The sequence below is a fragment of the Myotis myotis genome, unplaced genomic scaffold, assembly GCF_014108235.1.
Source record: "Myotis myotis isolate mMyoMyo1 unplaced genomic scaffold, mMyoMyo1.p scaffold_m19_p_12, whole genome shotgun sequence".
In the NCBI taxonomy this organism is placed as follows: Eukaryota; Metazoa; Chordata; class Mammalia; order Chiroptera; family Vespertilionidae; genus Myotis; species Myotis myotis.
The window spans coordinates 28,569,786-28,597,615 of NW_023416316.1; the positions used below are offsets into that span (position 1 = coordinate 28,569,786).

Sequence of the window (27,830 nt, forward strand, 5' to 3'; positions counted from 1 at the left end):
TCAAAGCTAAGGTTGGGTACCTCCCAAGACAGGGAAGGTAAAAATGAGGGTGAGGATGTGTGTGGATGGTGCAGCAGAGATGAGACAGCAGCCTTAGAGGATGTGAAAGAAAGGAGGTGGAGGACCTAGCAGAAGCCCTCACAGTATCAGAAGCCTCAGAGCTGGAGGGCAGGATGAACAAATACTTTCTTTATGAGGCTACAGCCCTTTGTTTGGGCTCCTGTTACCTAGGCTAGCTGCCTGTCTGCTACTCACTGATGCTCAGGCCAGGGCTGTGGACAGAGGAATCAGGTGAGGGGGGCCTGCCTCTCCTGGGTAGACAATCTTGTTGTCTCTGTGGTCTTGCCCATCGGTAGGGTCTGATAAAAGGCAGATCTTCTGGCTTCTAGGTCAAATACCCTCGCTTTGGTCCTGGACCCCCTCAGAAGTAGAAATGACAGCAGGCTCTACCTTGTGCCAAGTGTGCCAGCTGGAGTGGCACTGCCTTGACCCTTTCTGCAGAGAAGCTGTGGGCAGCTCCTCTCTAGAAACAGCACCCTTAGTGTAGGGGAGGTAGGGGACAGTTCCAGAAGCCCCCGACTCTCCCAGTATCTCACCGGTATTTCCTAGTTTCTTGACAAGTCCTGAGAACAGGTGCGGGCGGGGGGAGGTTGGGTGAGTTGGTCCTGGGCAGAGCCTTGACCACTTTGGGCAGAGCCAGCTCCTGGCTTGGAAATGGGGCTCAGCTCCTAAAAGCTACCCAGGAGAGATGGGAGCCCAGAGGTTCACAGCATCCCCTCTGGTGTTCCCAGGCAGGTGGTCATCCGAGCACACCAGGAACAGCTGGATGAAATGGCCGAGTTGGGCTTCAAAGAGGAGACACTGATGAGCCAGCTGGCTCCTAACGTAAGTGGCCTTGGCTGGACACTCAGGGGCTGTTGGAAATTAGTCTGTAGTAGTATAATGGTCAGCTTTGTTTGCTGAGGTTAGGTGTGGGGTCAGGGTCTGCGCCACACGCTAACCATTGTTGAGGCTTTGGGCCTCTTCTTGCCACTCCTCTGGGATAGCTTCAGGGAGTACAAGGACAGGTGGGGGATGGTGCTACACTCCCCATTCCCAGGCTAAAATGCTTCTGGCCTCTATCCTTCACCATTCTGCCTTCCCAGCAGCTTATTTGGGGCCCTGCTTGTGACAGTAACCGTGAGCCACATGCAGATAGAAGTACTTCTACAAAAACACCCCCTACCCTGAAAAATACGTCTATATATAAAGTGTCCCAAATGCAGAGAAGTGGGACCCACCCTGTGCCATAGTAACTGCTGCAGGTTTTACAGCTGGAGGGCGTGGGCTCTGAAGTTTTGCTGCAAGAGAAAAGCAGGTCTGGGAGAGGGCCAGCAACAGCACCATTTGTCCTTTGTTTCCTATCTCAGGATTTTGAAGATTTTGTCACCCAGTTGGATGAAATCATGGTTCTGAAGTCCAAGTGCATCCAGAGTCTGAGGAACCAGCTGCAGCTATACCTGGCCTGCCATAGGCTGTCTGAGGCCCCTGAGAGGACAGTGGTGTCTTAGAGCAAATCCAGTATGGGGTGGTGGGGGCAGCTCAAGAGCCTGTGCTAGGTTCTCAGGGGTTGGAGGAGCTTCTGCCAGATCATTCCTGCAGATATCAGAACCCACTCCCTGGACCTGTCCATGCTAGCCTCTCCATAGCCACACACGGCCTTGGCTGGGCCCCAGCTCCTCTCTCAGGGACAAGCCTCTATCCTTCAGTTCCAAGTGCAGGAGCATCTTAATGTGCCCCTCGCTTTTCTTCGAGGCTGGAAGAGAATTTGTCTTACCCATTGTCTGTAGAAACACACAGAATAACCCTGTAGATGTTTCTGAATTTGAAACTAAGAGTATGGGTAGTCAGTGGAAACCTACAGGCCAGAGGTTACAAGCTGGGGAAGATGACATGCTGAGCCCAGGAGCTTTATCAGGTGAATTCTGTGCCTGTTGTTGAGCCAAAAACTAAAACATTCATGCCAGTGGGGCAGGGGCAGGGTGAGCTCTGCCCCATTATTTGGGGCTTTAGGTTGGCTTTTGAAATGTAAAATGAATAAACTTTGACTTGCTGTCTTTCTTTAACAGCAGAAGATGTGAGACACACTTTATGCTTTCAGTTCTTCTCCCTTCCTGCAATCCAGTTCTTTGTCCATCTCTGCCTTTTGCTGGGATGATCAGCCTTTTACAAGCCCCCAAAGCCCTCATAATCCTGTTGGCATTTCCTGGCTCCAATCTGAGACTCCTCACCCATCACACCCACTCATGGAACAGTTGAAGAACTAGTGGTTCTCAGGCAAGTCCATCTCCTAGCTCACCTTCATCCAGAAAACCCTGGTCTACTCCCCCTTCTCAAAATAGCCTCTGTTCGGTATCTTGGCAATAAGTATTTTAGTCAACGGTCTGAGACTCTGAAGCAGAATTTTTACACACAATCTTCACTTGAGTTCTGCTTGCTGTCTATCATTTTAGCAGGAAGAAGCTTAAGACAAGAAATGCAAAATGGCCTCCAGGTGGCCATCATTTATCAAGGCCACCATGGGTCAAATCGATTCGTGTGTCACAGCCTTGGCCCCGACAACCATTATGCTATGGAAGTTTTAATTGCCTACAGGTAAAGAATAAATTTTAATGGCTTTAAAAGGGGGGCTTAATTTTAAAGGCCAAAAGTAGAGGGGCTAACTGGCTTTCTGAGACTATAGCCCTGCTATCCTTTGTCAACTTTTGTCAACCTCTGGCCATGCCTGATCTGACCACTAGAGGGCAGCCTCTTTCCACTTTGGTGCTTCCTGGCCCAAAGGCTCTGCAGTCCCTCAAGTGATCACTAAAAGAATTAAACCCACCTCCACCCAAGAGCACAACAAGGACTACAGGACAGTATTAAGTACAAGGACAAGAAACTTTAGGGATAAATCTAGTTCTATCAGCTACAACAGCACCACTGAGAGCTGGTGAAGCAGTTTGCATCCAGTCCTACCTGTGGTACAGAGTACATAAACGTCTGAGATCACGGGAAGAGGGACTTCTTCCTCATTTCTGGGTAATTACCCCAAAGGCCCAGCCTGTCTCACCTCAACAGCCAGTCTCACAGAAAGGGATATGTCCTTGGTCCAGAGACCAAGCTAGGTCAGGTTTAAACAGGTCTTCCTCTTGGCCTGCCTTTGTGAACCAAAACCAGGGCAAACTGGAGGGCCAGCTCCTGGGTCTCCCAGGCCTAGAGTAGGAAGGAAGTATTGAAGTGACAAAGTGGTTAGGTCCTGTTTCATCCCCAGCAAGCAAATCTAAGCAGGAAATCACTCACACACACGTAAAATGGCCCTTGGCAATAAAGAAATTGATAGCGGGACATACCTTTTAGATTTTTATTAGTTTTCTCTGAAGAATCAAAATAGTTATTAGCAAATTACTTTAGATTAATCAAGACTGTATATCCTCCATATTTAGATATTTAATGATGTACAGCATAATACAAAACAAACCAAAGAGACTGATTTCTATGACTAGCTGTGTCATCCTAGAGCAGGGGACTGGTGGGAGAGGCTGTTCTCCAAAGAGAACTGAGGTGGAGTTAGTGCTGGGCAACTAAATCATGGCCTGTTTCTCCCCAACTCAGTGTGCTGGGAAGGGGCCAATGATTTCTTAATGTGACAACTGTTTCCTAGAGCAGGGGCTTTAAAATCCTGGCAGCAGAGGATTGTGGTCCAAACCAAGCCGAAAGAAACAGGCTGGATCAGGGAAGCATGGTAACTGCCTGGCAGTAGAGGCAAACTCAGGGCCCCATGGGGAAAGGGCATTCTTTGCACCTCAGTGACATTGCAGAACCAGTGTAACACTAAGAGACTTTGTTAAAAGGGGGGAAAAATAAAACCCTGGAAGAACCTTTCAATTGCACTCAACCTGTATTACAGTTCAGTCCACCAGTACAGGGGAGGGAAGCAACTAGCCCCAGAGCAGCACTGAGTCTGGCCCTCCAGCCTCTTCTCCCTGGCTCCTTTTGGCAGCCAGCCCAGGTTTCAGCTGAGGACATACAGACCCCAGAAAAACCAGAGACATCTCTCTGGAGGGCCAAGGTGGGAAGGACACTTCTCAAAATACAAATACATTTAATATGGAAGGAGCCAGGACAGTTCTAAGGGCATTCACATGCCAAATCTTCCCCACTTTCTCCCCAGCTCAGGGCCTAGGCTCATAGAGACTGGCAAACAGTCTCCACACCTGACCTTCCACCCCCAAAAGAAAATCTGGACGTGCGCCCCTTCTCCTTCCCCACAGGTGGGCTCCTCAGGGCCTCCTGCAGGGGTGGTTCCGTGGCAGGGTTTAGGCAGGGCCTGGTCTCAGCTGGCTCCAGCCCGAGCCATGAGGTCTTCCAAAGCATTGTCCTGGTCATTGTTGTGTAATAGCAGAACTTCCTTAATGTCTTTCAGTTCAAAACCCATTTCCTTAAATTTGCTCATTAACTGAAGAAACTCCAGCATCTAAGGGACAGAAGAGAGTACAGATTAAAGGAAGGGGTCTGGCCACACAGCTGAATGGAGAAATATATGTATAGGGGGCTGCTTAAGGGATGTATCCTTCGCCAGAGCCATCTGAGCCTCTCTGAGGTCCCCTCTGCACAGCGGTTGCCAACCTTTTGGACCTCACCAACCACCAGTGGCCTGCAGCCCACCAGTTGGCGACCGCTGCCCTAGCAGAGTAGGGCTGTGGAGGAAGCTGGGACCGACAGTTTGATGCCACAGCGCCAACTCTTACTAACCTTTGTTCCAGTCCCACCACCCACATTCCACTTCCACCAGGGCAATTTACTGAACCCAGAAGCAGGCTAGTCAAAGTGACTAACAATCTTCCCAGTCATCCTAAAGTGCGCTTTATAAGTCCAGATCATTTTCCCCTTCCCTTCTCTGGGATTCCAGATATTGTCTTCAACCCAACATTTCATCTGACCCAAACACACCCAAAGTAGCTGGACATTTCGGAAATTCTGTGCTTCAACTGTCTCTGCTTGCAGTCACTGGTAGGGAAAGGGTATTGTGGGTCGGGGGGAACCCCAGGAGATTACACACTGTGTCTTCTTTCCAGAGGGCATGAAGGTTCCTACCTTTTCCTCTGAACACTGATGCATTTCCAGAGCCTCTTCCACTAAAAGAGGGTCGAAGCCCTTCTCACAGAGCTGTCCATGTACAAAGAGATAGTCGAGAATCTAAGAAAAGAAATAAGAGGTCTAAGCACCTATTGCCACTCCTGTTTCCCAAGAGTCTTACACAAGCCAGCAAGTATGACATCTCCCCAACCTGGCTATTAGATCCTGGACAGGACTTAATTTTGTGCCTTGAACTGTATCCATCACAACAGGACCTCAGTGACTATCAGCTGAACAGACAGGCACACCCTTCTAAACATGAGTAGCCATTTTTCAAACAAGTTCCTGTCATAGCTGACTCATATCTCCTAGAACATTAACTCCACAGCCTGGGCAGGGTATTCCTCTAAGAAATAGCTCGAGTCATCATATGTGGAATCTAAGTAACAAAATAAACTGATGAACGAGTGGAACCAGAGACATGGAAGTATGGAACAGAGTGGAATCTCAGGGAGAAGGTGGGGGTGGATGGGTGGGTGGGAGGTAATCAACCAAGGGACCTTGTATCCATATATGCATGGCCCATGAACACAGACAATGGGGCGGTGAGGGCCTGGGGCGGACTGGAGGGGGTCAATGGAGGAAAAAGAGGGGACATATGTAATAGTTTCAATAATAAAGAATTATTTTAAAAAAGAAATAGCTCAAGTCAGAAAATGCATCTAATGTTTAAGACTGGTACCCTATTCTGGAACTCCCTGGGTAGCTATGACAGGATAAAAATTTCTGGGAGAAACCTGACCATATCTCAACCCTAGGATATGCTCTCAGGAGGGGCAGAAGCGGGAGAGTAGCTGGATAACAGTCCAACAGCTCCAATACTCCCAAGGCTTTCCTTCGGCCTAGTTTCCAGAGCAGCCCCAAAGCAGAAACACTGCTGCTGAGGCTGCTGGTTTCCCCCAAGAAAGTGCCTGTGTCCCCCAAACTCACAGGAACAGACACTGATACTACTTCAGCTCCAGAGGACTGGGACTTCTCTCTGGCTGATCACACACCTCCCCTCCCCACCAACCAAATGCTCACCTGCTCAATATTCTCTCCTTTTTTCTTCATGGCTCTCAGGACACACTCATAGGAGTAGCCCATGTTGACCACTGTCTCCACACACTGCCGCTCACTGGGGGACAGCGTCTGCAGTTCAGAATAAGCCTGGGGACAGCTGGGAGTGTTGGGCACTTGTGACATTGAGAATTTAGGAGGTGTGGCCTAGTGGTGAAGAAACAAGAGGATCAAGGCAAGAAGATGTGGACTCCCAAGAACCAGGAAAAATGTTTCAACAAATTTTTATTTTTTATGTGGGCATGGGGTTAGGAGACAGGGAGTCTGCTGTCCTACAAGCAAGTCCAAAAGACTTGTTACTGAAATGGCCCAATCTAGGGGTTTGCCATTTTTGACATTAATCAAAGCCCCAGTCGAAGCAGTCTACCTGGGAGAAAGGGCCAGGTTGCTGGCCAGACATCTTGAAGAGGAATGAAGAGCAGTGGGGAGCTCCAGCTAAGGAGAGAGAAGCTGGGAAGACATCTCTGCAAGTGTGGCTGTCCTCTACCTCAGCCCACCTTGCAGAATGAGAAAGCACCACAAGAGCCACATGCCCTTCCATCCCAAATCCTCCAGGCGTGAGTTGAAGTTCTGAGGCTGCCCACAGGACTGAAGCCCAAGCTGGCTGCTATGATTTCTTGCCAGAGCTCCATTATCCCTTTCTTAGGCTGTGAAGGGATCATTCACCTCAAACACCCCAAAGTCTGGAGCTGCCTCTTCCAACAAGGTCTCTATCCTCATTTCTATCACTGGGCCGCCCACACATGGTTAGCTCAGGGACCGAGAGCTTTGAGGGTGCTCCACCTTTGCCCCACACTGTGCTTCGATTCCCTGCTACAGCTGCTGTCCTACAGAGCCAGGGATGAAGAATATTAGCCACACCAGGCTGTGCCTCAAGGACTGGAATGTGGAATGCACTAGCTATAGGCAGCCTGCTCCCTGCCACCCAATCTTACTAACCCCAGTCTTGATTATTGGACAGAATCCCATAATTAACTCCTCCCATCTCTTCTGATAATGACTCAGGCCCAAGGCATGAAGGCCAAAGGACCAAACTACCATGGGAACAAGGTCACTAGCTGTTCTGCAGTTTGGCCCAGCTCCCAAGAACCAGGAAAAATGTTTCAACAAATTTTTATTTTTTATGTGGGCATGGGGTTAGGAGACAGGGAGTCTGCTGTCCTACAAGCAAGTTCAAAATTATAGAGCTAAAACCAGATGCTCTCCTCAAAGTCAGCTGGGAAAAGCTAAGATTACAGGCCTCAAAATCCATTGTTTCCACTCAACCATTTAACCCACAGTCACAGTGTTACAGGAGTCAATACACAGATCATAGGGACTGGATCACACCAATCTGGCCACTTTGCAGGCCCCAAGATTGTCTCTCCAGGGTCAGACTCTGCCTGGGCACAAGAATACCAACAGCCAAATAGCATTTTGGTCACACTGGTGGCACAGTACTTTTCGCATCAAAGTATATTAATGTGAGCTCCTAGAGGTTAGTTACCAGGCATTTCTGAATCCTGGGGGCCTGGCTATATGGGCTTGACACAGGGCTCTGATCATCAGTTGAAAAATGGAGGTCTATTAGCATTTTTCAAAGGGGGAATTTCATTTAACACAGCAAACTGACAATGATCCTCCCCAAAGCCTACTAAAATAATAAAAACTATTAACTTTTAAGGTCAAAGAAACAGAGGGAACAGCAGGGGAAATCTGAAGCTAAGAGGCAAGGTAACAGAAGCAATGAAATTAAAAGTGAGAAACAGGAGAGGGATTCAGTATTTGGAAGCAAGAGGTACTGCTGGGATAAAGCAAGAGCACAAAATGAGTGCTCAGAGCAGTAAAAACCTCAGGCAATAAATACCTTTCCCACCCATCTTCACCCTCCACAGGAGGCAGAAGGTTGTCTCTAGAAAATGAGAACCAAACAACAAAAAGGAGGTTAAGACACCAGGCATAGCATACAGCAGAGAGAGGGACAAGAACCAAAACAGGGATTAAGTAAAAGTCTATAGCAGCCTTACCCAAGCTTCCTTAGCCCTCAAGCACAATTCTCTGGAGAAACTATAGCAGCCACAAAGACCTTCACATGTTAACATTTTGCAGAGCTCCCCTCAAAGCCAATTAACTTTCAATCTACAGTGGGGCCTTGACTTACGAGTGTCCCAACTAACGAGTTTTTTGAGATACCAGCTGTCTCTGGCCGATTTTTTGCATTGAGTTGACAGAGTAATTTGAGTTAACGATCTCCTTAACGAGCTCAGTCTCGGAACGAATTAAACTCGTAAGTCAAGGCCCCACTGTATAGTGAAGTTTAACTATCAGCAAGCACAGTGGGAAGAGATACTGGCTAGAGTTAAGTCAGGCAGTTTTATACTCGACTCAGAATAAAGGCACATTATAAGATTGTTCTCTCAAGATGATCCCATGGATTTCTCAACTATTAAGATTAGCTTATGTAAACACTAAAACATGAAGTCAAAATCTGAAAACTAAGACCCAAACATTGGGCCTAAAATAGCCAACAAGAACCAAATTCCAGGAATACTTCCCTGGGAGTTCCTAAGTGAAGTGTGTGTACAGCCCAGATGACCACACCATCACCTCCCCCTGGCCTGAAGTCACTGACTCTCTTGGAGGAAAGAGCTTCTCTCACAGAGAAAGGTTCTCACTGTGGGTTTCAAAGACTCATACTAAGAGAGAGGGCCAGGATGGAAACCAGGCTTTGCTCCCTGAGGGTAAGGGTCATGACTTCCTTAGAGAACGGTTCTGTTTCTATGGGCAGCAAGTTCCCAGGCCAGCAAGAAACAGAGCCTCTCCCACCCTAAAATGAATGGATCCAAAAGAAACTCCACAATCAGGTGGTTCAAAGAATGATGAGTGTTCTGGTTTGAGAAAGAGCTGTCATTAGTTCATCTAAATGGTTACTATAACTTTAAGGGGAGTCAGGGTGGGGAGGTAGCTGAGGATCCCTAATCCTTCCCAGAGTGCATTTAATTTCTAAAATATACAGTATATTACCCTAGCCAGTCTGGGTCAATGGATAGAGTGTCCGCCTGCAGACTGAAAGGTCCCAGGTTCAATTCCGGTCAAGGGCACATGCCCAGGTTACAGGTTCAATCTCCAGTAGGGGGTGTACAGAAGGCAGCTGATCAATGATTCTCTCATCATTGATATTTCTAATCTCTCTCTCCCTCTCTTTTCCTCTCTGAAATCAATAAAAAAAATTTTTTTTAAAGTTTTTTAAAGAAATACTGCCCTGGGGAGTCAACAGAGTATCCCCTAAAGTCTCTGAGGAACTGATTTCTAGAAGGTAGCACCAGAGTATTTTGTGTTTTTGTTTGTTTTTCTTTTTGTGTGAATCCTCACTGGAGGATATTTTTCCATTAATTTTTAGAGACAGTGAAAGGAAGTGGGGGAGAGACAGAGAGAAGCATCAAAATGAGAGAGATACTGGTTGCCTCTGCAACTAAGGTTATGTGCCCTTGATCAGAATCAAACCCGGGACCCTTCAGTCCAAGGGCTGACACTCTATCTACTGAGCCAAACCAGCTAGAGCCCACGGAAATTTACAAGCAGCAGTGAGCTCTCTGACAATAGAAGCACTGAAACAGAGACAATAATTTACCAAGAATGCTATTGCTGGGACCTTACTCTCACTGTGCAGGCCAAGGCTCATCCTTTTACCAACTAATAGCAGGCTTCTTATGGTGTCTTGAGAGATATCCCAACAATACAATCAGGCTCCTTTCTGGATTTAAATACTGTCTTTGATATGCTTTCATTTTAAGAATCTGTGGACTGGCCCTAACCGTTTTGGCTCAGTGGATAGAGTGTCGGCCTGCGGACTGAAGGGTCCCAGGTTTGATTCCGGTCAAGGGCATGTACCTTGGTTGCAGGCACATTCCCAGTAGGGGGTGTGCAGGAGGCAGCTGATCAATGTTTCTCATTGATGTTTCTAACTCTCTGTCCCTCTCCCTTCTTCTCTGTAAAAAAAAAATCAATAAAATATATATTAAAAAAAAAAAGAATCTGTGGACTGGTCAAAGAAACAGGGAACAGCAGGGGAAAATCTGACGTCCATGGTTTCTATCCTAGAATGCAACAATGTATATACTCTGTGACAAAGCAAGCTCACCTCACATGCAACTTTTTGTGTGTGTGACAAAACCAGATTTTCTAAAAGATCATCTGGTTTTGTCACACACACAAAAAGTTGCATGTGAGGTGAGCCTATATTTGGAGGTGACGATTCTTCTGTGCACACAGACGAGACAGAGAGGAAAGGCATCTGGGATAGCATATCAGAAGGGGTCAGGGCTGGCACAAGACGCAACTCTCTTACCAACTCATACCTAAACATCAAATCTAAATCCCCACCTTCCCCTCTCTCCCCCTTTGGAGAAAACTGCAAAATTCTTAGCAGAGAGAGAAAAAAAGGAATTGCACCATTAAAACCAATGTGTTTAAAGTGACAAATTTCTATGTTTTTCTTGGACTTCCAATACAAATTATCTCCCAGGTACTAAAGCACCACCCAGTCTGAAGAAACACCCACAAATTGGCTGAACCATGGTACACACAGGAACCAAATTTCAAGGCAGAATGAGGTAGGGAGAAAATATAATGAAGAGTACCAAGCAATCTTAAAAAAAAACAAAAAACAAAGAAGGTAATAGGAAACAGTTAAAGGGTACAAAAAAAGAAAGCCTTTAAAACAATGCAAACACAAGATATGCACCACTGAAAAGAATTGCTTAGGCAGGAACAAGCCAACATCAACTCGAGTAAGGTGGAGAGCTAATAATCCTTGTCCTCAGGAAAATAACCAGAACTACATATACTTATAGTATAAGCAAGGTCAATCTGGCCATGCCCATCTTGCCCTAAACCTTAAAAAGAATGTGAGGATGGCAACTGCTAAGCAGAATTTAAAAATCTTTGGAGCTTTAACTTAGGGGGATTTAAAAGGCTTACCGTGGAACCTGTATTTGGAGGTGACGATTCTTCTGTGCACACAGACAAGACAGAGAGGGAAGGCATCTGGGATATCATATCAGAAGGGGTCAGGGCTGGCATTTCTGTGCCACTGTCCAAGTTCAAAGTTGAAAGCCCAAGACTCTGATGCCCACTGAGCTCACTGGCACTGCTTTGGGTGGAAGGCTTTAGGGAATTCTGGAACGTGCCATTGCGGAGGCAGGATGTGCTATGGAAAGTGCTTGCCAGCTTGGCTGTTTTCTGATTAGTGTCATCAGAGTCAAGTTTGGGGAAGGACAGGGATTTGATATTGCTTACTGCAGGAATGGGGGGGAGGGACACTTTGGAAGACAGCGACATCTTTTCACAGTTGCCCAACTGTGGTAAGGTTATAAAGCCATTGGGTTTATGAAGAGGCTTGAAATCTAGTGTTGCCCGCTCCAAGGATGCCAGGACTTCTTCATCCTGTAACACAGATCCAGAGCCACCTCTGGGCAAGTTACTGTCCAATAACTGAGCCATAATGGGTCCAGTGGTTCCTACCAGAATGTTTCTCAGTTCTTCCTTCTCATCAATAGTTTTTAACTCAAGATTATCAAATGGGTCTTCTTCACACTCAAAGTCAGCAGGATTGAAATCTGCCTTTGTGTGGGGTGGGCTGAGAACTTTCTGTTTCATGGTACTGCTGTACCGAGTCGGGGTGAGGATGCTGTTGTGCTGTAAGGTGGCAAGGATGGGGTTAATAGGAGGTGGCATTGTGGCTGTACTGTGAGTCTTGGAGAAGCTCATTTTGTTATCTCCCTCTGGGCCACTCTTAGAATTCACTTTAGCTTCTGCTTCCTCAGCCTTCCGCTCTGCTTCCCGCTGGGCTTCATGGATTTTAATATCTTCAGCCCACTCAATGGTTTTCTTTTCCAAGGAGAAGTCATACTGCAAAGATATATCAGAGAAAGAAGATGTAAACCCAAGTGGCTGCCCCTCCCCAGTGCAGCATTTCAGGTGTATTGGATGATCTACACTCAAGAAGACTAAGGCTTCCTACTTTTATAGGATTTAATCAAAGTATGCTCCCGGATTACTTCTAGAAATTAACTAAAAAGAGCTCCCACCACCTCGAGTCCTATGCACCAGGCCAAATGTTACAGTCACATTCCCTTGCTTCTCTCCCCTCAGGCCATGTCCCTTCCTAGATTTCTTCATTGGTGGCTCAAAGCTCAGCCATCAGTTCTATGATGCTTTGCTGTTGGCCTATTCCTTCCTCTGAAGTCTTACAAAGATCTGTCTCTATCATTTGATGCAGGGCACATGTGACCACAGTAGCTTTTATCTTTCTCTAAACCAGGGGTGGGGAACCTTTTTTCCGCCCAGGGCCATTTGTATATTTGTAACATCATTCACGGACCATACAAAATTATCAACTTAAAAATTAGCCTGCTATATTTGGTCAAACATTTAATTAATGCCTTGGCAAGGCCAGACCAACCAAGTGATCTCACAGGCCTTTACGGCCTGCGGGCCAGATGATCTCACCCTTGCTCCAAACACTTCCCCGACAATATCACAAGCCTCTTATGGGCAGCAAACTGGGCTTTAGGTCTTAAGGTCTCTATTATCTAACACAAATGCCCTAATAGATCATGTGCTGGATAATAACAGTCCCTAACATTTAAGCAGCACTTACAAAGTACCATGCATGATTTGAAGCAGAGTTTATGCAATAACCCTAGATTTTTCAACAACCCTTTAAAGTAGGTACCACTGCCCAAGGTAATAAAGCTATTAAGTGGTAGAGCCTGGATTTGAACCCAGGCAATCTAACTAAATATGCTTCTTAAAACCACAATCAACTTATAATAAACAGATTGTACTCTAAGTGCAGGAAAACTGCTTATTAAGAAATCTAGACGCCCTAACTGGTTTGGCTCAGTGGATAGAGCGTAGGCCTGCAGACTGAAGGGTCCCGGGTTTGATTCCGGTCGGGGGCATGTACCTTGGTTGCGGGAACATCCTCAGTAGGAGGTGTGCAGGAGGCAGCTGATTGATGTTTCTCTCTCATCGATGTTTCTAACTCTCTATCCCTCTCCCTTCCTCTCTGTAAAAAAATCAATAAAATATATTATAAAAAAAAAAAGAAATCTAGACATATTCAAATTAAGATTTTACAGAGCAAATTGCATAAGAATTTACTTAATGGATCCTTAACAATACCTTAAAGCAGCCGTGGGCAAACTACGGCCCGGCCGGATCCGGCCCGTTTGAAATGAATAAAACTAAAAAAAAAAAAAAAAAGACCGTACCCTTTTATGTAATGATGTTTACTTTGAATTTATATTAGTTCACACAAACACTCCATCCATGCTTTAGTTCCAGCCCTCCAGTCCAGTTTAAGAACCCATTGTGGCCCTCGAGTCAAAAAGTTTGCCCACCCCTGCCTTAAAGTATACAGCTCAATTTACAAAAATTTCATTTGCACACCTGAAAAAATACACTCTTATATGAAACTAAATCCACCCAGGGATAGGAGGAAAAACCTTTGATGTTCACCCTAAAGCACCAAAGCTAATCCATGTCTGGTGTGCACATTCAAGGTTGGAGACACATTAAGAGTAAAAGAAGGGGAAAGGAGAGAAAAGAGTAGAAGAAACCTCTGGTCATTCCCAAGCCTTTCAGCTTCAAACTACACAAGAGAAGCCTGGAAATGCGCATACCAAGTTCACTTACACCCGAGCCAGCTGCTGGGCATCAGAAAGACACCTGAGGTTTGCAGTGCTTCCTTTCTATCACTAACAGCATAGTCAGAAAACAGCACTTGGGCAAAGACTGCTGCTTGTAACTGTGGAGGAAATCCAATTTTCCAAGTGGTTTCCTCCACCAAAAACTGAGGCTGTAACCAACTTCCTGATGCCTGTAAACACAGGTGTCCGATGTTTTATTCCCAAAAATAATTGGAAATTTCTTTCCTTTTAAATAAAAATCTTTACCAAGCTTTTGGTTTTTAACTACTAAAGTAATGAAGAATACATGGAACATAGAAAAATACAGGAAAAAATAGCAGAAATATTACAGTGAAAGATAAGAGTGTGGTTTGAGTGTACTATAATAAACAGTAAAACAATTATGGAGTATTAGAAACCAGAATAAGCATTATAAGTGCATTATTTTGTTTAATCCTTACAATAACTTTAAAAGGTAATTATTCCCATTTTACAGATGAGGAAATGGAGGCTTGGGAGTTTAAGCAATCTATACAAGATGATTCATGGCAATTCCAGTCCATGATTGAGTGACACCAGAATCCACCCTAAACCTTTACACTAAGGGCCACCCCCACTGCTGTGGCTACCACTACCACCGCATTCAATGAAAGCTTTCTGGGCCCTGGGTGCAAGGGTTATGTATGTTTTTTTCACTGGCTCCCCTTGATGAATTTTCAGCTGAAAAATGGAGTTTGTACTACCATGTAAGGGCAAATAAGGCAAAGTTATAGGAAGCTGCAAGTTAGCTGTCTATGGTTCTAGGTCTGATTCTTCTCTGTATTGGGAAGGATCCAGCACCAATACCACAGCCAAATTCCCCATGGAGACCCCAGGCAGTCAAAATTTAATGCTAATCTGCAATTAGAGAACAAAAAAATTTCAGCTGGCCCACACTGGAATAGAGCTCAGAGCCTAGATTTCCCTTTTTGTTACTACTGGGTGCTATGAGTATAGTGAACACTGATCAAATAAACAGAAAATTCACAGCATTCAAAACAAGTTTTCTGAATGGGTCAACGAAGTGGTGAATAATATGAGAATAAAAGATGGAGGTGTACAGCCTAAGTGCCCATCAGCAGATGAGTAGATTAAAATGCTGTAGTACATCTACACAATGGAATACTACACTGCTGTAAAAAAGAAGGAACTCTTACCATTTGCAACAGCATGGATGGACCTGGAGAGTATTATGCTAAGCAAAATAAGCCATTCGGAGAAAGATAAGTATCACATGATCTCACTCTTTTGTGGAATATAATGAATAACATAAACTGATGAACAAAAATAGATCCAGAGACAGAGAAGCATTGAACAGACCATCCAACCTCAGAGGGAAGGCGAGCGTGGGGTGGGGTAAGAGATCAACCAAAGGACTTATATAAGCATATAAGTATAACCCATGGACGCAGACAGTAGGGGGGTGAGGGCATGTGCTAGGGGGTGGGAATGGCTGGGGAGAGATCAATGGAGGAAAAAGGAGACATATGTAATACTTTAAACAATAAAGAATTATAAAAAAAAAGATGGAGGTGTTTTTTAATCATATTGCTAATAGTATCCTACACAGAGAGGTGTTTACCAAATATTTGTTGTTGCAAATGAAACAAGGTAAAACATTATAAGGGAAATCTATATCTTTTCTGGTCCAATAATCTCCATACACAAAAGGAATATCAATCAATTCAGTATTCAAAAATATATAAGATACTCAACATCATTAGTAATTAGGGAAATGTACATCAAAACCACAATAAGAGACTATTACAGAAGAGTGTATAAAGACAGAATATAACAAGAGCTGGCAAGGATATGGAGGAATTAAAACCCTCGTGTAGTGTGAGTGTGATAATATAATGCAACCACTTTGGAAAACAGTCTGGCAATTCCTCAAAAGGTTATAGTTACCATATGGCCCAGCAATTCCACTCCTAGGTATTTACCCAAGAAAACTGAACGCCTATGTCCACACAAGAACCTGTATACAAATGTTCATAGCAGCATTATTCCTAACAGCCAAAAAGTGGAACCCACTAAGATATGTATCAACTGATGAACAAAATATGGTATTATCGATACAATGGATTGTTATTCAGCCATAAAAATAAAGTACTAATATTTCATTCATACAACATGGACAAACCTTGAAAACATTATGCTAGGTGAAATAAGCCAGTTATAAAAGGCTATATGTTGTATTATTCCATTTATATGATATGTCCAGAATAAGCAAATTTATAGAGACAGAAAGTAAATTTAGTGTTTGCTAAGGGCTGGGGACAAGGGAAAATAGGGAGTAACTGTTAATGGGCACTGGAGTTTTTTGGGGGTGATGAAAATGTCCTGAAATTAGATCATAATGATGATTATACAACTCTGAATATACTAAAATCCACTTATTGGCACACCTTAAAGGGTGATTTTTTTGGTATGTGAATTATATCTTAGTAAAGCTGTTATTTTTGAAAACATAACTGAAATATTCCCACTATGATTACTCACTGCATATAGACTGAAAGATACAACAAAGAATCCTTTTTAGAATGACATGCTAATGCCTCATTAAATCTCCCATAAACAAAACAACTTTGAAAAAAGTATATTTAAAAAAATCTTAAGTCACAGGAAGAAGTTTGAATTAGTGTACTGTTTTTCCACCTGACTCCTTCTCTAAACTGTAAGCTCCTTGAGGACAGCGATTAAGGCATTTCTCTCTATCCTCAGCCTAGCAGAGCACCACTCAAAAGCAAGCATTCAATAAATGTGTACTGAAGGAAGAAAGGAAGTCATATAACATAGGGCTCTTTGCTGTTTTCAAGAATTCTATATATACATTTATATGTAACTGAGCTTTAAAGATGAGAGGGTTCAGAAAGAAGCTTTTGAGAAGATGGCATTTCAGCACAATTCTAGAAGAGCAACAGCTTTTAGTACGGTGAGAAAGAAAAAAATACCCCAAATGGAGATAACAGCTCATGAGAAAAAGCATGTTATATACCCAGTATGTTCAACAAATTGCTAGTAACCTAGTTTGGAGGGAACATGGATAGACTAGACAGTAATGGGGAGACACAACAGAGAAAAATGTTATCTAACTCGAGTGACAGAGAGATAATGAGGATATTAATAAAGAAAAGGAAAAGAAGTAAATAAGTAAGATAGGCAATGGGGATTCATTTTGGACAAGGCATAGAATTCCAGGATATACAATCTAACACATTACAAAAGATCTTTAATAGATATATAGGGGTGTGTGTGTGTGTGTGTGTGTGTGTGTGTGTGTGTGACACAATGTAAGCCAAGCAATAAAAAGCTATAAGAAAAACAAATAAGAGATATGAGAATGGGGTTTTTTTTCTATTTCACTAAACATCCAACTCTTACTCATTAAATTTTTAAATGCACTGAACTTTAACTAAATATCACCACTTACCTGTACTTCTCTGACAACCTGCAAACAATCAGGCAGGGAGAAGCCAATAGGTAGACCAACTTTAGCTGGTGTTTTGAATTTGTCTCCTATCTTAAATGGGACATCATCAAGGTAACTGAAAGTCCCTACAATCAAAAATAAAGTAGAAAATATCAGCAAAAATCTTATTTGTTTTGCTATAAACTTATGTCTAGGATACAACATTAATATATGCTATCCTAAGACTAGAAGTTCCTTCTCTGACTGCTTACCTTCTCTCCTGACCTCTAAAGAAAAATCCTACTTGATCTTATTAGGGTTTATTTTCAATTATACATAGTGTAAAAGCCAAAGTACTCAGAGGACTAAAAGATCTCCTCAATGCTCATAGCCTCTCTCCCTTCAATTCCTAGTAGTTGCCTCCTAGCTCACGCTGCACTAAGTCACAGTCATAACTGGTTCAAATGCAAGTCAAAAATTCTGCACTGGCTGCTCTCTCTAACTGGGATGTTCTTCCCTCAGATATTCATGTGACTTATTCCATTACCCCCTTAAAGTATTTACTCAAATATTACTATCTCAATGAGGTTTACCCTGGCCACCCTATTTAAAATTACTACCCCAGCCCTAACTGGTTTGGCTCAGTGGATAGAGCGTCGACCTGCCAACGCAAGGGTCCCAGGTTCGATTCTGGTCAGGGGCATGTACCTTGGTTGCGGGCACAACCCCGGTTGGGAGTGTGCAGGAGACAGCTGATCAATGTCTCTCTCTCATCGATGTTTCTAACTCTCTATCCCTCTCCCTTCCTCTCTGTAAAAAAATCAATAAAATATATATTTTTTTAAAAATAAATAAAATTACTACCCCACCCTTATTGCAATACTCTCATGTTACCATCTATCTTTTTCCCATAGCACTTACTCCCTTCTAACAAATTATATAATTCACTTTATAATTATACTTATTGTGTATCTTGCCCAATGGAACGTAAGCTCCTTGTAGGCAAGTATTTAAGATGATTTTACTCACACTAATGTAGTCTCAGAACCTACAACATTGCCTGGCACATATTAGGCATTTAGTAAATACTGTTGAATTGATGACAGAATCTCCACAAAAGAACCTCTTTGATTAGGATTTCTCTACTTCAGTAGGAATCACTTTTTAATTACTATAAAGAATTACTCGTTTTTTTGTTTTCAAGACTACATTCTGGATAGATGTATAAATATTTTAAGCACAGCACTTATGAAAAAAGGAAAGCCCTGAGCAATGTTGCCCAGTGGTTAGAGTGTCTGCCCACATACCATAGGTCACTGGTTCGATTCCTGGTCAAGGGCACATATCTGGGTTGTAGGTTAGATGCCCGGCCCCAGTTGGGAAACAGGGGGAAAGCAACCAATCGATGTATCCCTCTCACTGAGATGTTTCTCCCTTTCTCTCTCTCTCCCCTTCCCCCTTCCACTCTGTAAAAATCAATGGAAAAAATAACCTCAGGTGATGATTAACCAAAAAAAAAAAAAAAGGAAAACCATCAAAATCAGATTAGGGTTATCAAGAGACATAACTAAATGGCTTTAACTCCCTAAAGGTTGTCTGCCGACCTAGCCAGTGTGGCTCAGTGGTTGAGCATCAACCTATGAACCAGGAGGTCACAGTTTAATCCTCAGTCAGGACTCATCCCCAGGTTGCTGACTCAGGGTGCAGGCATGATACCCAGTAGGGGGCTTGGAGGAGGCAGCCAATCAATTATTCTTTCTTATCATTGATGTTTCTCTCTCTCCCTCTCCCTTCCTCTCTGAAATAAGTAAAAAATATCCTATAATATAAAAGGGTAATATGCAAATCAACCAAAGGGAGGAACCAGTCACTATGACACACACTGACCACCAGGTGGCAGACAGACGCTCAACGCAGGAGCTGCCCCCTGGTGGTCAGTACGCTCCCTCAGGGGGAGTGCCGCTCAGCCAAAAGCCGGGCTCACAGCTGGCGAGCACAGTGGCGGTGGCGGGAGCCTCTCTCATCACCGAGACAGAACTAAGGATGTCAGTCAGACATCCCCCAAGGGCTCCCGGACTTCGAGAAGGCGCAGGCCAGGCTGAGGGGTCCCCGCCCCCTATCCATAGTAACACACCCCTATACAATATACAAGTATAAGAAAATCTATCCACATTAATCCTAACAAAAATTTTCTTAAACAGTTCCATTATATATAGTAATGAAAAATTTGGGGGAGGGGGGCCAATCTATAAAAAATACTAAAGATATCTGAGAATGAGAATATCTTTCAAGAAAGGTGTTCCGTTTCCTTGGAAACTATAACAGTGTTACATACACTGATGACTTAATATTCTATAGATGGAATTAGGCCCTGGCTTAGGGACAGACAAGATCAACTAGAACACCGTTAAATAACTAACTTAGCACCAATTACAGGTATCTACTTTAAAAAGTAGTTTCAGCCTGGCCAGCATGGCTCTGCATTTGCGCGTCAACCTATGAATCAGAAGATTACGGTTCAACTTCTGCTCAAGGCACATGCCCAGGTTGCAGGCTTGATACCCAGTGTGGGGCATGGAGGAGGCAGCCAATCAATGATTATCTCTCCGTCTCTGAAATCAATAAAAGTATGTTTTAAAAAGTAAATAAATAAAATAAAATTCAGTTTCATTTCACTAACATCAATGCCATGGTGATTTAGCACATCCCCTAACCTTCCCTTAGTCCTTTAAACTTTGTTAACAGGGATTGAACGTTGTGTGATTATTGGGAGGAGGGGATAGAAATAAAGAACAAAAAGGCATTTAAAGCGATGGCAACAACAAAAAACAACCTTTTGAATAATGGACATTTTGACTAATCACAATTCTGTGAGCATTACAAAGAATATATTTTGCAAATACTAGTATAACCATGCCTTAGGAACTATTCATTTTTTTCAATATATCAGAGTATCTATTTAAACATATCAATTTCTTGTTTTCTCAATACATTTTCTTTTTAAAATAGATTCAATAAAAACTCAACCTACATGGACCAGAGAATTAAGCATTGTGGCTATTTCCTGGCTCACCCCAAACACCTTTAGTTTCAGTCTTTATTACTGAAAATCTTTCTAAAACGTTCAAGCCCATTTTCCTATGTTCAATTTAGAAAAAGAAAGTGTATCTCTGATAACTGCGGCTATGGCAGTCCTTGAAGTCAGGTTCTGCACATCACTTTGCATTATATCATGGTGGAAGAGACTGGGCTGCATGTGTAATGACTCATTATAAATTCTGGGAAGGCTTCATTCTGTTCTCTTTCTTTCTAAATTGCTAATATGCTTATGATCTTGTGACCTATTTGTTTCTGAAAAAAAGGCTACAATTCCATGTGGAAGAGAAATTCCTAATAGAAGGAAATAAATGGATTATGCTTAATTCTGGTTTTACTGTTAATTCAAATTCATCCAAACAGTTTTGAAAAAGAAGAACAGAATAGATCAAACTTAAAATTATGTGGAAAATTGCAATTTCATGATTGGCTATTACTACCTTAAAGGCTAAATCGGGTAACACTTGCAAAAACTGATGATAGATAGATAGATAGATGATAGATAGATAGATAGATAGATAGATAGATAGATGATAGAGTCTGTCTCTTTCTCTCTCTCTCTCTCTCTCTCTCTCTCTCTCTCTCTCACACACACACACACACACACACACACACACGCACACACACAGATCTGCTTAGAGAATGTAAAATAGGAAGGAAATGTTACTTATACCCTAACAAAAACAAGCCAGATAACCTGCAAAATGAGTTTTTTAATACACACTATAAGGCATTCAGTAAAAAATAAGAGACACAAAGAAGCAAGAAAACATGATCCATCAAGAAAGGAACCAGTCATCAGGCTCAAATCCAGAGATGGCTAAGAAATTGGAATTATTAGAGTTTTAAAATAATTTTAATAAATATGTTAAAGGATCTAATGGAAAAGGTAAACATGTGTGAACAGAAGGGGAATTTCAACAGAGATGGAAATATAAAGAGATAACTGGAAATGGTAGAAATGAAAACAATGCAGTATCAGAAAAGAAAATTTTGATAGTTCATAAGCCAGGCTATTCACTAATCAGATGATAATACTCAGCAGAGGAAAGAATCAGAGAACTTAGGTCAAAAAAAAATTTTTTTAACTGAATGGTGCCTGGCCAGCTGATTGGAGCGTGTCCCATACACCAAAAGGTTGTGGGTTCTACTGTCTAGTAGGGGCATGTTCCCTAGTCAGGACACACAGCTAGGTTGCAGGTTCGATCCCTAGTAGGGGCATGTTCAGGAGGCAACCAATTAGTGTTTTTCTCTTTCTCTCCTCCCTTCCTCTCTAAAAAGCAATAAAAACATATCCCCAGGTAAGGATTTTTGAAAAAATTTTTAACTGAATAGAAACACAAAGAGAGAAAAAAATGAAACAGAACCTTAAGAGATCTCTGGAACATTATCAAACAACCTAATGCATATGTAATTAGAGTTTCAAAAGGTTAAGAGAAAGATAATGGGGCAGAAGAAATGTGATGAGATAATGGCTGCAAATTTTGCAAAAGTGATTAAAAAAAAAATCAACCCACAGATCGCAGAAGTTTAGCTAACTCTAAGCAAAATAAATACATAGAAATCACACCAAGGTACATAATAGTCAAAATGTTGAAAACAAAAAATAAAGAGAAAATCTTGAAAAAAGGGTGGCAGCATATTAACATACAGGAGAACAATTAAATGATGGTCAACTTCTCTACATTAACACTATAAAGCATTAACAGATGAACATTTAAAACCTTTTTCTATAATATAAAATACCTTTTTTTATTACTAATCAGAAAAAGTATTTCAATATCTTAGCAGAAATTAAACCAAGAGCAAAATGCACCTCTTTAGAGGTTAGCTAAATGGTCATAAATTGGACAGCTTTCAAAGGAGGAAGTTTACTTTTATTAAGTCCAATTATAGGAACATGTTTTCCTAAATTAGAATCTCAAGGTACTTTTTTCAGATATTAAAAAAGTACTTTGTTGAAATATTTTTTAGAATCTCTTAAGTCACTTCTGGAAAATAACTTTTTTCAGATGAAACAAGTAGTTAATGAGCTAAAAATTAAAGAGGATTGCCCTAGCTGGTTTGGCTCAGTGGGTAGTGTATGCCCTCAGACTGAAGGGTGGGAGTTGATTCAGGTCAACAGCAAATACCTTGCTTGACCCGAATCAACCCTGGCTCCCAGCCCCCACTGGGGCACATGCAGGGGGCAACCAATCAATGTGTCTCTCTCACATTGATGCTTCTCTCTCTGTCTCTCCCCCTCCCTTCCACTCTCTCTAAAAATCAATGGAAAAATATCCTCGGATGAGTATTAACAAAACAAAAAATTAAAGAGGATTGACACTTTAAAGCACTATAATCCAAGAAAGGCCTGATTTAAACTAAGCCAAGGGTTTGTAATGTACATAAGGACATTATTTTTAAAGGTCTTTGAAAGGTAACTGTTTATATCTCTCATTGTGCTATTTAAGAACACAGTATATGGTTATTAATGACAATGGAAGAAGTTCAACCTTGATTGGAAAGAAGGTAATCAAATATGAGTCATAAGCGCAGCACAAGAGCTCATCAGCCCAAATATGTAAATAGAAAAAAGGCATTTTCATGAAGCAGTTACCTCCTTGTCCACACCCCAAAAGCCCTAGAAGACTTACACACACACACACACACACACACACACACACACACACACAGACCCCTCAATGGACGGAATATCTAATTTAGGGGGAATACACTAAATTTTTATCAAATACTCTTTTGAACAAAAGATACAAGTCTAGCTATATGATGCTAGTCACTAAAACTGAAAAGATCAAGTAGCAAGACACAACATAACTGGGGTTCCCATTTTTTACCATGCATTCTACATAAGTAGGCCAAGAAAGCAAGTCTATGTAAAAGGAGAATTAAAATGGATCACATTCACAAAGAAAACAGTGAGGAAAGAGCTTAGCTTCCTGAGAGATGGAGAAAAGTTTTCGATTCTAGTCAAGGGCATGTATTTTGGTTGCGGGCGCATCCCCAGTAGGGGGTGTGCAGGAGGCAGCTGATCGATGTTTCTCTCTCATTGATGTTTCTAGCTCTCTATCCCTCTCCCTTCCTCTCTGTAAAGGAAAATCAATAAAATAAATTTATTTAAAAAAAGATTGCCTATTATTCTCTAACTATTACCTTTAATTTCTATTTCTTAAACTACATGATATCCAAAAATAAGATTCTTAATCTAAAAACCCAACCAAAGTCACTGAAACTCAAGTAGGAGCTCAGAGTATTAAAGCAGAAGAAGCCAAAGAGAGAAAGAAATTTTTTTCTCAAATTTTACTCAGGTAGAATGTTTCATTCAACAATAAAACTCTGGTTAGGAATGTAAGAGATAGAGTAAGTTCCTAAAAAGCCTTTATTGATTAGACAACCGAAGATTATAGTCTCTCTAAATGGTTTAACGGAAACACATAACCTGGGGTCCACCTTATTTTCACTCCAATCAAAAAAGGAGTTCCCTAAGGTTAAAGATAGAAAGCTTTTCTTTTTAAGTAAGACTCTTAGTTTAAATTTTTAATTTTTGCTATTTCCTCTCACAGGGTGTTTGCTCTCAGTCCTTGGCTCCGTCCTCTCTTTTCTCCTAAAAAAGGGAGGCAGAGGCAACTTCAGATCTGCCTCTCTTATCATTTAAATACAATCATGGATCACTTAACAACAGAGATACATTCTGACGCATTGGTAGGTAGTTTTATCACCGTAAAAACATCATAAAATGCACTCACACAAACCTAGGTACTACAGCCCACCACACATATAGACTATATGGTATAGCCTTATTGCTCCTAGGCTACAAACCTATATGTACAGCACGTTAATGCACTAAATACTGTAGGCCACTATAGCACAATGGTAAGTATTTGTTTATCTAAATGTAGAAAAAGTACAAAAATATGATATAAAAGATAGAAAACGATACACCTGTGTAGGGCACTAACCATGAACGACACTTGCAGGACTGAAAATTGCTCTAAGTCAGTGAGTGAGTGGTGAGGGAATGTAAAGGCCTAGGATATTACTGTAGAATTTGTAAACACTGTACATTTAGACAATTCATTTAAAAATTTTTCTTCAATAAATTTACCTTTGTTTTACTGTAACTTTTTAACTTTATAAACTTTGTAATTTTTTTAACTTTTCAACTCTTTTGTAATAACACTTAGCTTAAAACACAAATACACTGTACAGCTGCACAAAACTATTTTATTTATATACTATGGGCCCAGTGCACAAATTCATGCACCTTGAAAGGAACTGTGGACCACAAGGCTGCAGTAGGCACAGGGGCGGGTCTTGGTCTATCCTCCATGCCCCTCCATGCCCCTGCCCAGCCCTCCCACTGTGTTCCCACCCCGCAGCCCCACTCCCGCTGCCACAACTCCCACACACTGATGGCACCGGCCCGACTCGCACCTACTGAAGGTGCAGAGCTATTGGGGCTGGCGCCAGCAGTGGGTGCAAGCAGGGCTGGCACCATCAGTGATGCCCCGATCTCCCCTTGGGAGCCGGGGGAGGTGGAGAAGCCCTGAGGGGCAATTGGGGCCAGCAGCCACCACTCAAACCCACTGATGGAGCGGGGCGATCGAGGGTCGGCGCCAGGTGCCAGCAATGGGTGCGAGTGGCAGTGCCGGCAGCAGGTGCAAGCAGGGCGGGCGCCGGCAGCAGGTACAAGCACCGGTGGGATCGTGGTGCACGGGAGCAAAGAATTTTCAGTAACACCAGAGGCTCACCCTGATGACAGTGACCAGCGCCCCGCCTTGGTCTGGCGCCCCCAGTCACCTGCTCCACCATCCCACTGTGGCTGACACCAGCCATGTTCTGCACACGCCCCCTGGTGGTCAGCACATGTCATAGCGACTGTTTGTTCGGTTGTTCCGCCGTTTGGTCTATTTGCATATTAGCCTTTTATTATATAGGATTCTTAATTCTATAAGCTTTTCCCTGTTTAAAAATTTTTTAATTTTTTAATTTTATTATTTTGTTGTTGTTAATCCTCACTCGAGGATCCATTGATTTTAGAGAGAGTGAAAGAGAGGGAGGGAGGCAAAGAGAGAGATAAACATTAATGTGAGAGACATCAATTGGTTGCCTGATTTGTTGCCTCCGCACATGCTCTAGTCGGGTTTGGGTTTGGGTCAGGGTTAGGATTAGCAACTGCAGCTGGGGATCAAACCTGCAACCCAGGTATGTGCCCTCAATCATGAATCAAACCTGAGACCCTTTGGTGCACAGCTGATGCTCTAAATCAGCAGTCTCAACCTGAGGGTCGCAACCCCTTTGACTGTCGAACAACCCTTTCACAGGAGTCGCCTAAGACCATTCTGCATATCACATATTTACATTACGATTCATAACAGTAGCAACATTACAGTTATAAAGTAGCAACGAAAATAATTTTATGGTTGGGTCACATGAGGAACTGTATTTAAAGGGCCAGAAGGTTGAGAACCACTGCTCTAAATATTGAGCCACACCGGCCATGGCTTTTTTTTTTTACTTTTTAAAATTTTTTGTTAAAAACTAAGACAGAGCCCAGCGTGGCTCAGTGGTTGAGCATCAATCCATGAACCAGGAGGTCATGGTTCAATTCCTGGTTGGGGAACATGCCAACGCTGCGGGCTTGTCACCAGTGTGGGGCATGCAGGAGGCAGCCAATCAATGATTCTCTCTCATCACTGATGTTTCTCTCTCTCCCCCTCTCCCTTCCTCTCTTAAATCAATAATAAAAAATATATATATATTTTAAAATAACAAACAAAGAAACTAAGACAGAGCCCTGGCGGGGTAGCTCAGGTGTTCGAAGCACAGTCTCACACATTAAAAGACTGGGGATTCAATTCCCTCCCAGTAGAACTCCTAAAGGAGGCAACCAATTGATATTTCTCTCTCCCATCAATACTAGTATTTCTCTCCCTATCTCTTTCTCTCAAATCAATTTTTAAAAAAAACAACATATCTCCCTCAGGTGAGAACTAAAAAACAAACACTAGCCTACACAGGGTCATCAGGAGCATCAACATCACTGTCTTCCACATCCACATCTTGTCCCACTACAAGGTCTTCAAGGGAAACAACATGCTTGGCGCTGTCATCTCCTATAATAACAGTGCTGAATTCTAAAATACCTCCTGAAGGATCTGTATTGGGCTCTTCTTGAGGAGGTGTCAATCTTCAGAAAACATGTCCACGGGGTTTGCTTGGTTTCTTTTTTCCATCAGATTTGCTTCTAAGCAAATACTGCACCATAAACATTCCTGTTAATGAAAACCTTGCAGTGTTGAGGTCCATGTTTTGAACTTTTTAAGGAGCTTGTTAAAGGTTTACAAAAGCTTTTGCTAAACCCTCCATTGTAAGTTTTCTTGGGGGAGGGGGGGGTCTTCTTTTTCCTCTCCTGCAATTTCGCTTTCTCTTGCCTCATTTTCAGCTATGTGTTCCTGTTCCAATTACAATTAACTCCTCATTAGTCAATTACTCAGGAACCACCTTTAAGAGCTGCTCAATGTCATCCTTATCCAGACAGATTAAAGTTGCTTGGCATCTTTACCACAACTTGTTGATTTTTGCAACCTCCTCATGCTTGGCAAATCCTCTGAATGTCTGCTTCCAGATGCCATTCATAACTCCTTGGTGACACCACCCCAAGCTCAAGCAAGTTTCTTGTTGCAGTCATAGATGTTATAATCCTTCCAGAATTTCATCAGTGTCTTCCTCAGCTGCAGCAAAAGCCTGGGCAAAGGTCCTCTTCAGGTGATAGGCCTTAAAAGCTACTATAACTCCTTGACCCATTGATTGCATCAAAGAGTGGTATTTGGCGGGAGATTTGATTTTGGGATGAAGATCACCAATAAAAAGAGAATGTTCAGGAGGGTTATTAGCAATACACAAAATCTTAAAATAGTACTTCTCCATTTTGCTAGCAAAGCAGTTCAGGAGAGCATCTTGGAAGAGAAGCTTGGTCATCCACGACTACTTACAGTTTCTATGGTACACTGGCAGTGTGTGCTTAATGATATGTTTCAAGATCCTGGGGTTCTCACTGTGCCAAATCAGAAAGGGTTTCAATTTGTAGCCTGCAATATTGCTCCCAAGCAAGACTGTTCTGTTCTGCCCTGACTGGTTTGGCTCAGTGGATAGAGTGTCGGCCTGCGGACTGAAGGGTCGCAGGTTCAATTCCGGTCAAGGGCATGTACCTTGGTTGCAGGCACATTCCCAGGAGGGGGTGTGCAAGAGGCAGCTAATCGATGTTTCTCTCTCATCGATGTTTCAAACTCTCTATCCCTCTCCCTTCCTCTCTGTAAAAAAATCAATAAAATATATTTTTTTAAAAATTAAAAAAAAAAGACTGTTCTGTTCTTACTGGTAAAAGCCTTGAA

At 42.6% G+C, this 27,830-nt stretch overlaps 2 protein-coding genes across 12 annotated transcripts in view; one reads left to right on the forward strand and one right to left on the reverse strand.

Moving 5' to 3' along the window:
• Positions 1–2,199, forward strand: part of KIF24 (kinesin family member 24) — a 63,473-nt gene extending 61,274 nt beyond the window's left edge. The window contains exons 12-13 of the mRNA XM_036330547.1: positions 792–885; positions 1,410–2,199. Of these exons, the coding sequence (XP_036186440.1) occupies positions 792–885; positions 1,410–1,550 (235 nt within the window). The 3' untranslated portion in view covers positions 1,551–2,199. The remainder of the gene's footprint in view (positions 1–791; positions 886–1,409) is intronic.
• Positions 2,200–3,368: 1,169 nt separating this feature from the next.
• UBAP1 (ubiquitin associated protein 1) overlaps positions 3,369–27,830 on the reverse strand; it is a 37,155-nt gene continuing 12,693 nt past the window's right edge. For 4 of the 11 annotated variants that reach the window (XM_036330548.1, XM_036330550.1, XM_036330549.1 and 1 more), the window contains 6 exons: positions 17,362–17,486; positions 13,166–13,267; positions 11,176–12,105; positions 6,181–6,363; positions 5,116–5,217; positions 3,369–4,495 (listed from right to left, as the gene is read on the reverse strand). In XM_036330548.1, the coding sequence (XP_036186441.1) occupies positions 4,355–4,495; positions 5,116–5,217; positions 6,181–6,363; positions 11,176–12,105; positions 13,166–13,267; positions 17,362–17,486 (1,583 nt within the window). In that variant the 3' untranslated portion in view covers positions 3,369–4,354. Of the gene's footprint in view, positions 4,496–5,115; positions 5,218–6,180; positions 6,364–8,062; positions 8,108–11,175; positions 12,106–13,165; positions 13,268–17,361; positions 17,581–27,830 lie in introns of those variants that run through there. The other 7 variants (XM_036330559.1, XM_036330556.1, XM_036330557.1 and 4 more) reach the window with 5 other exon arrangements.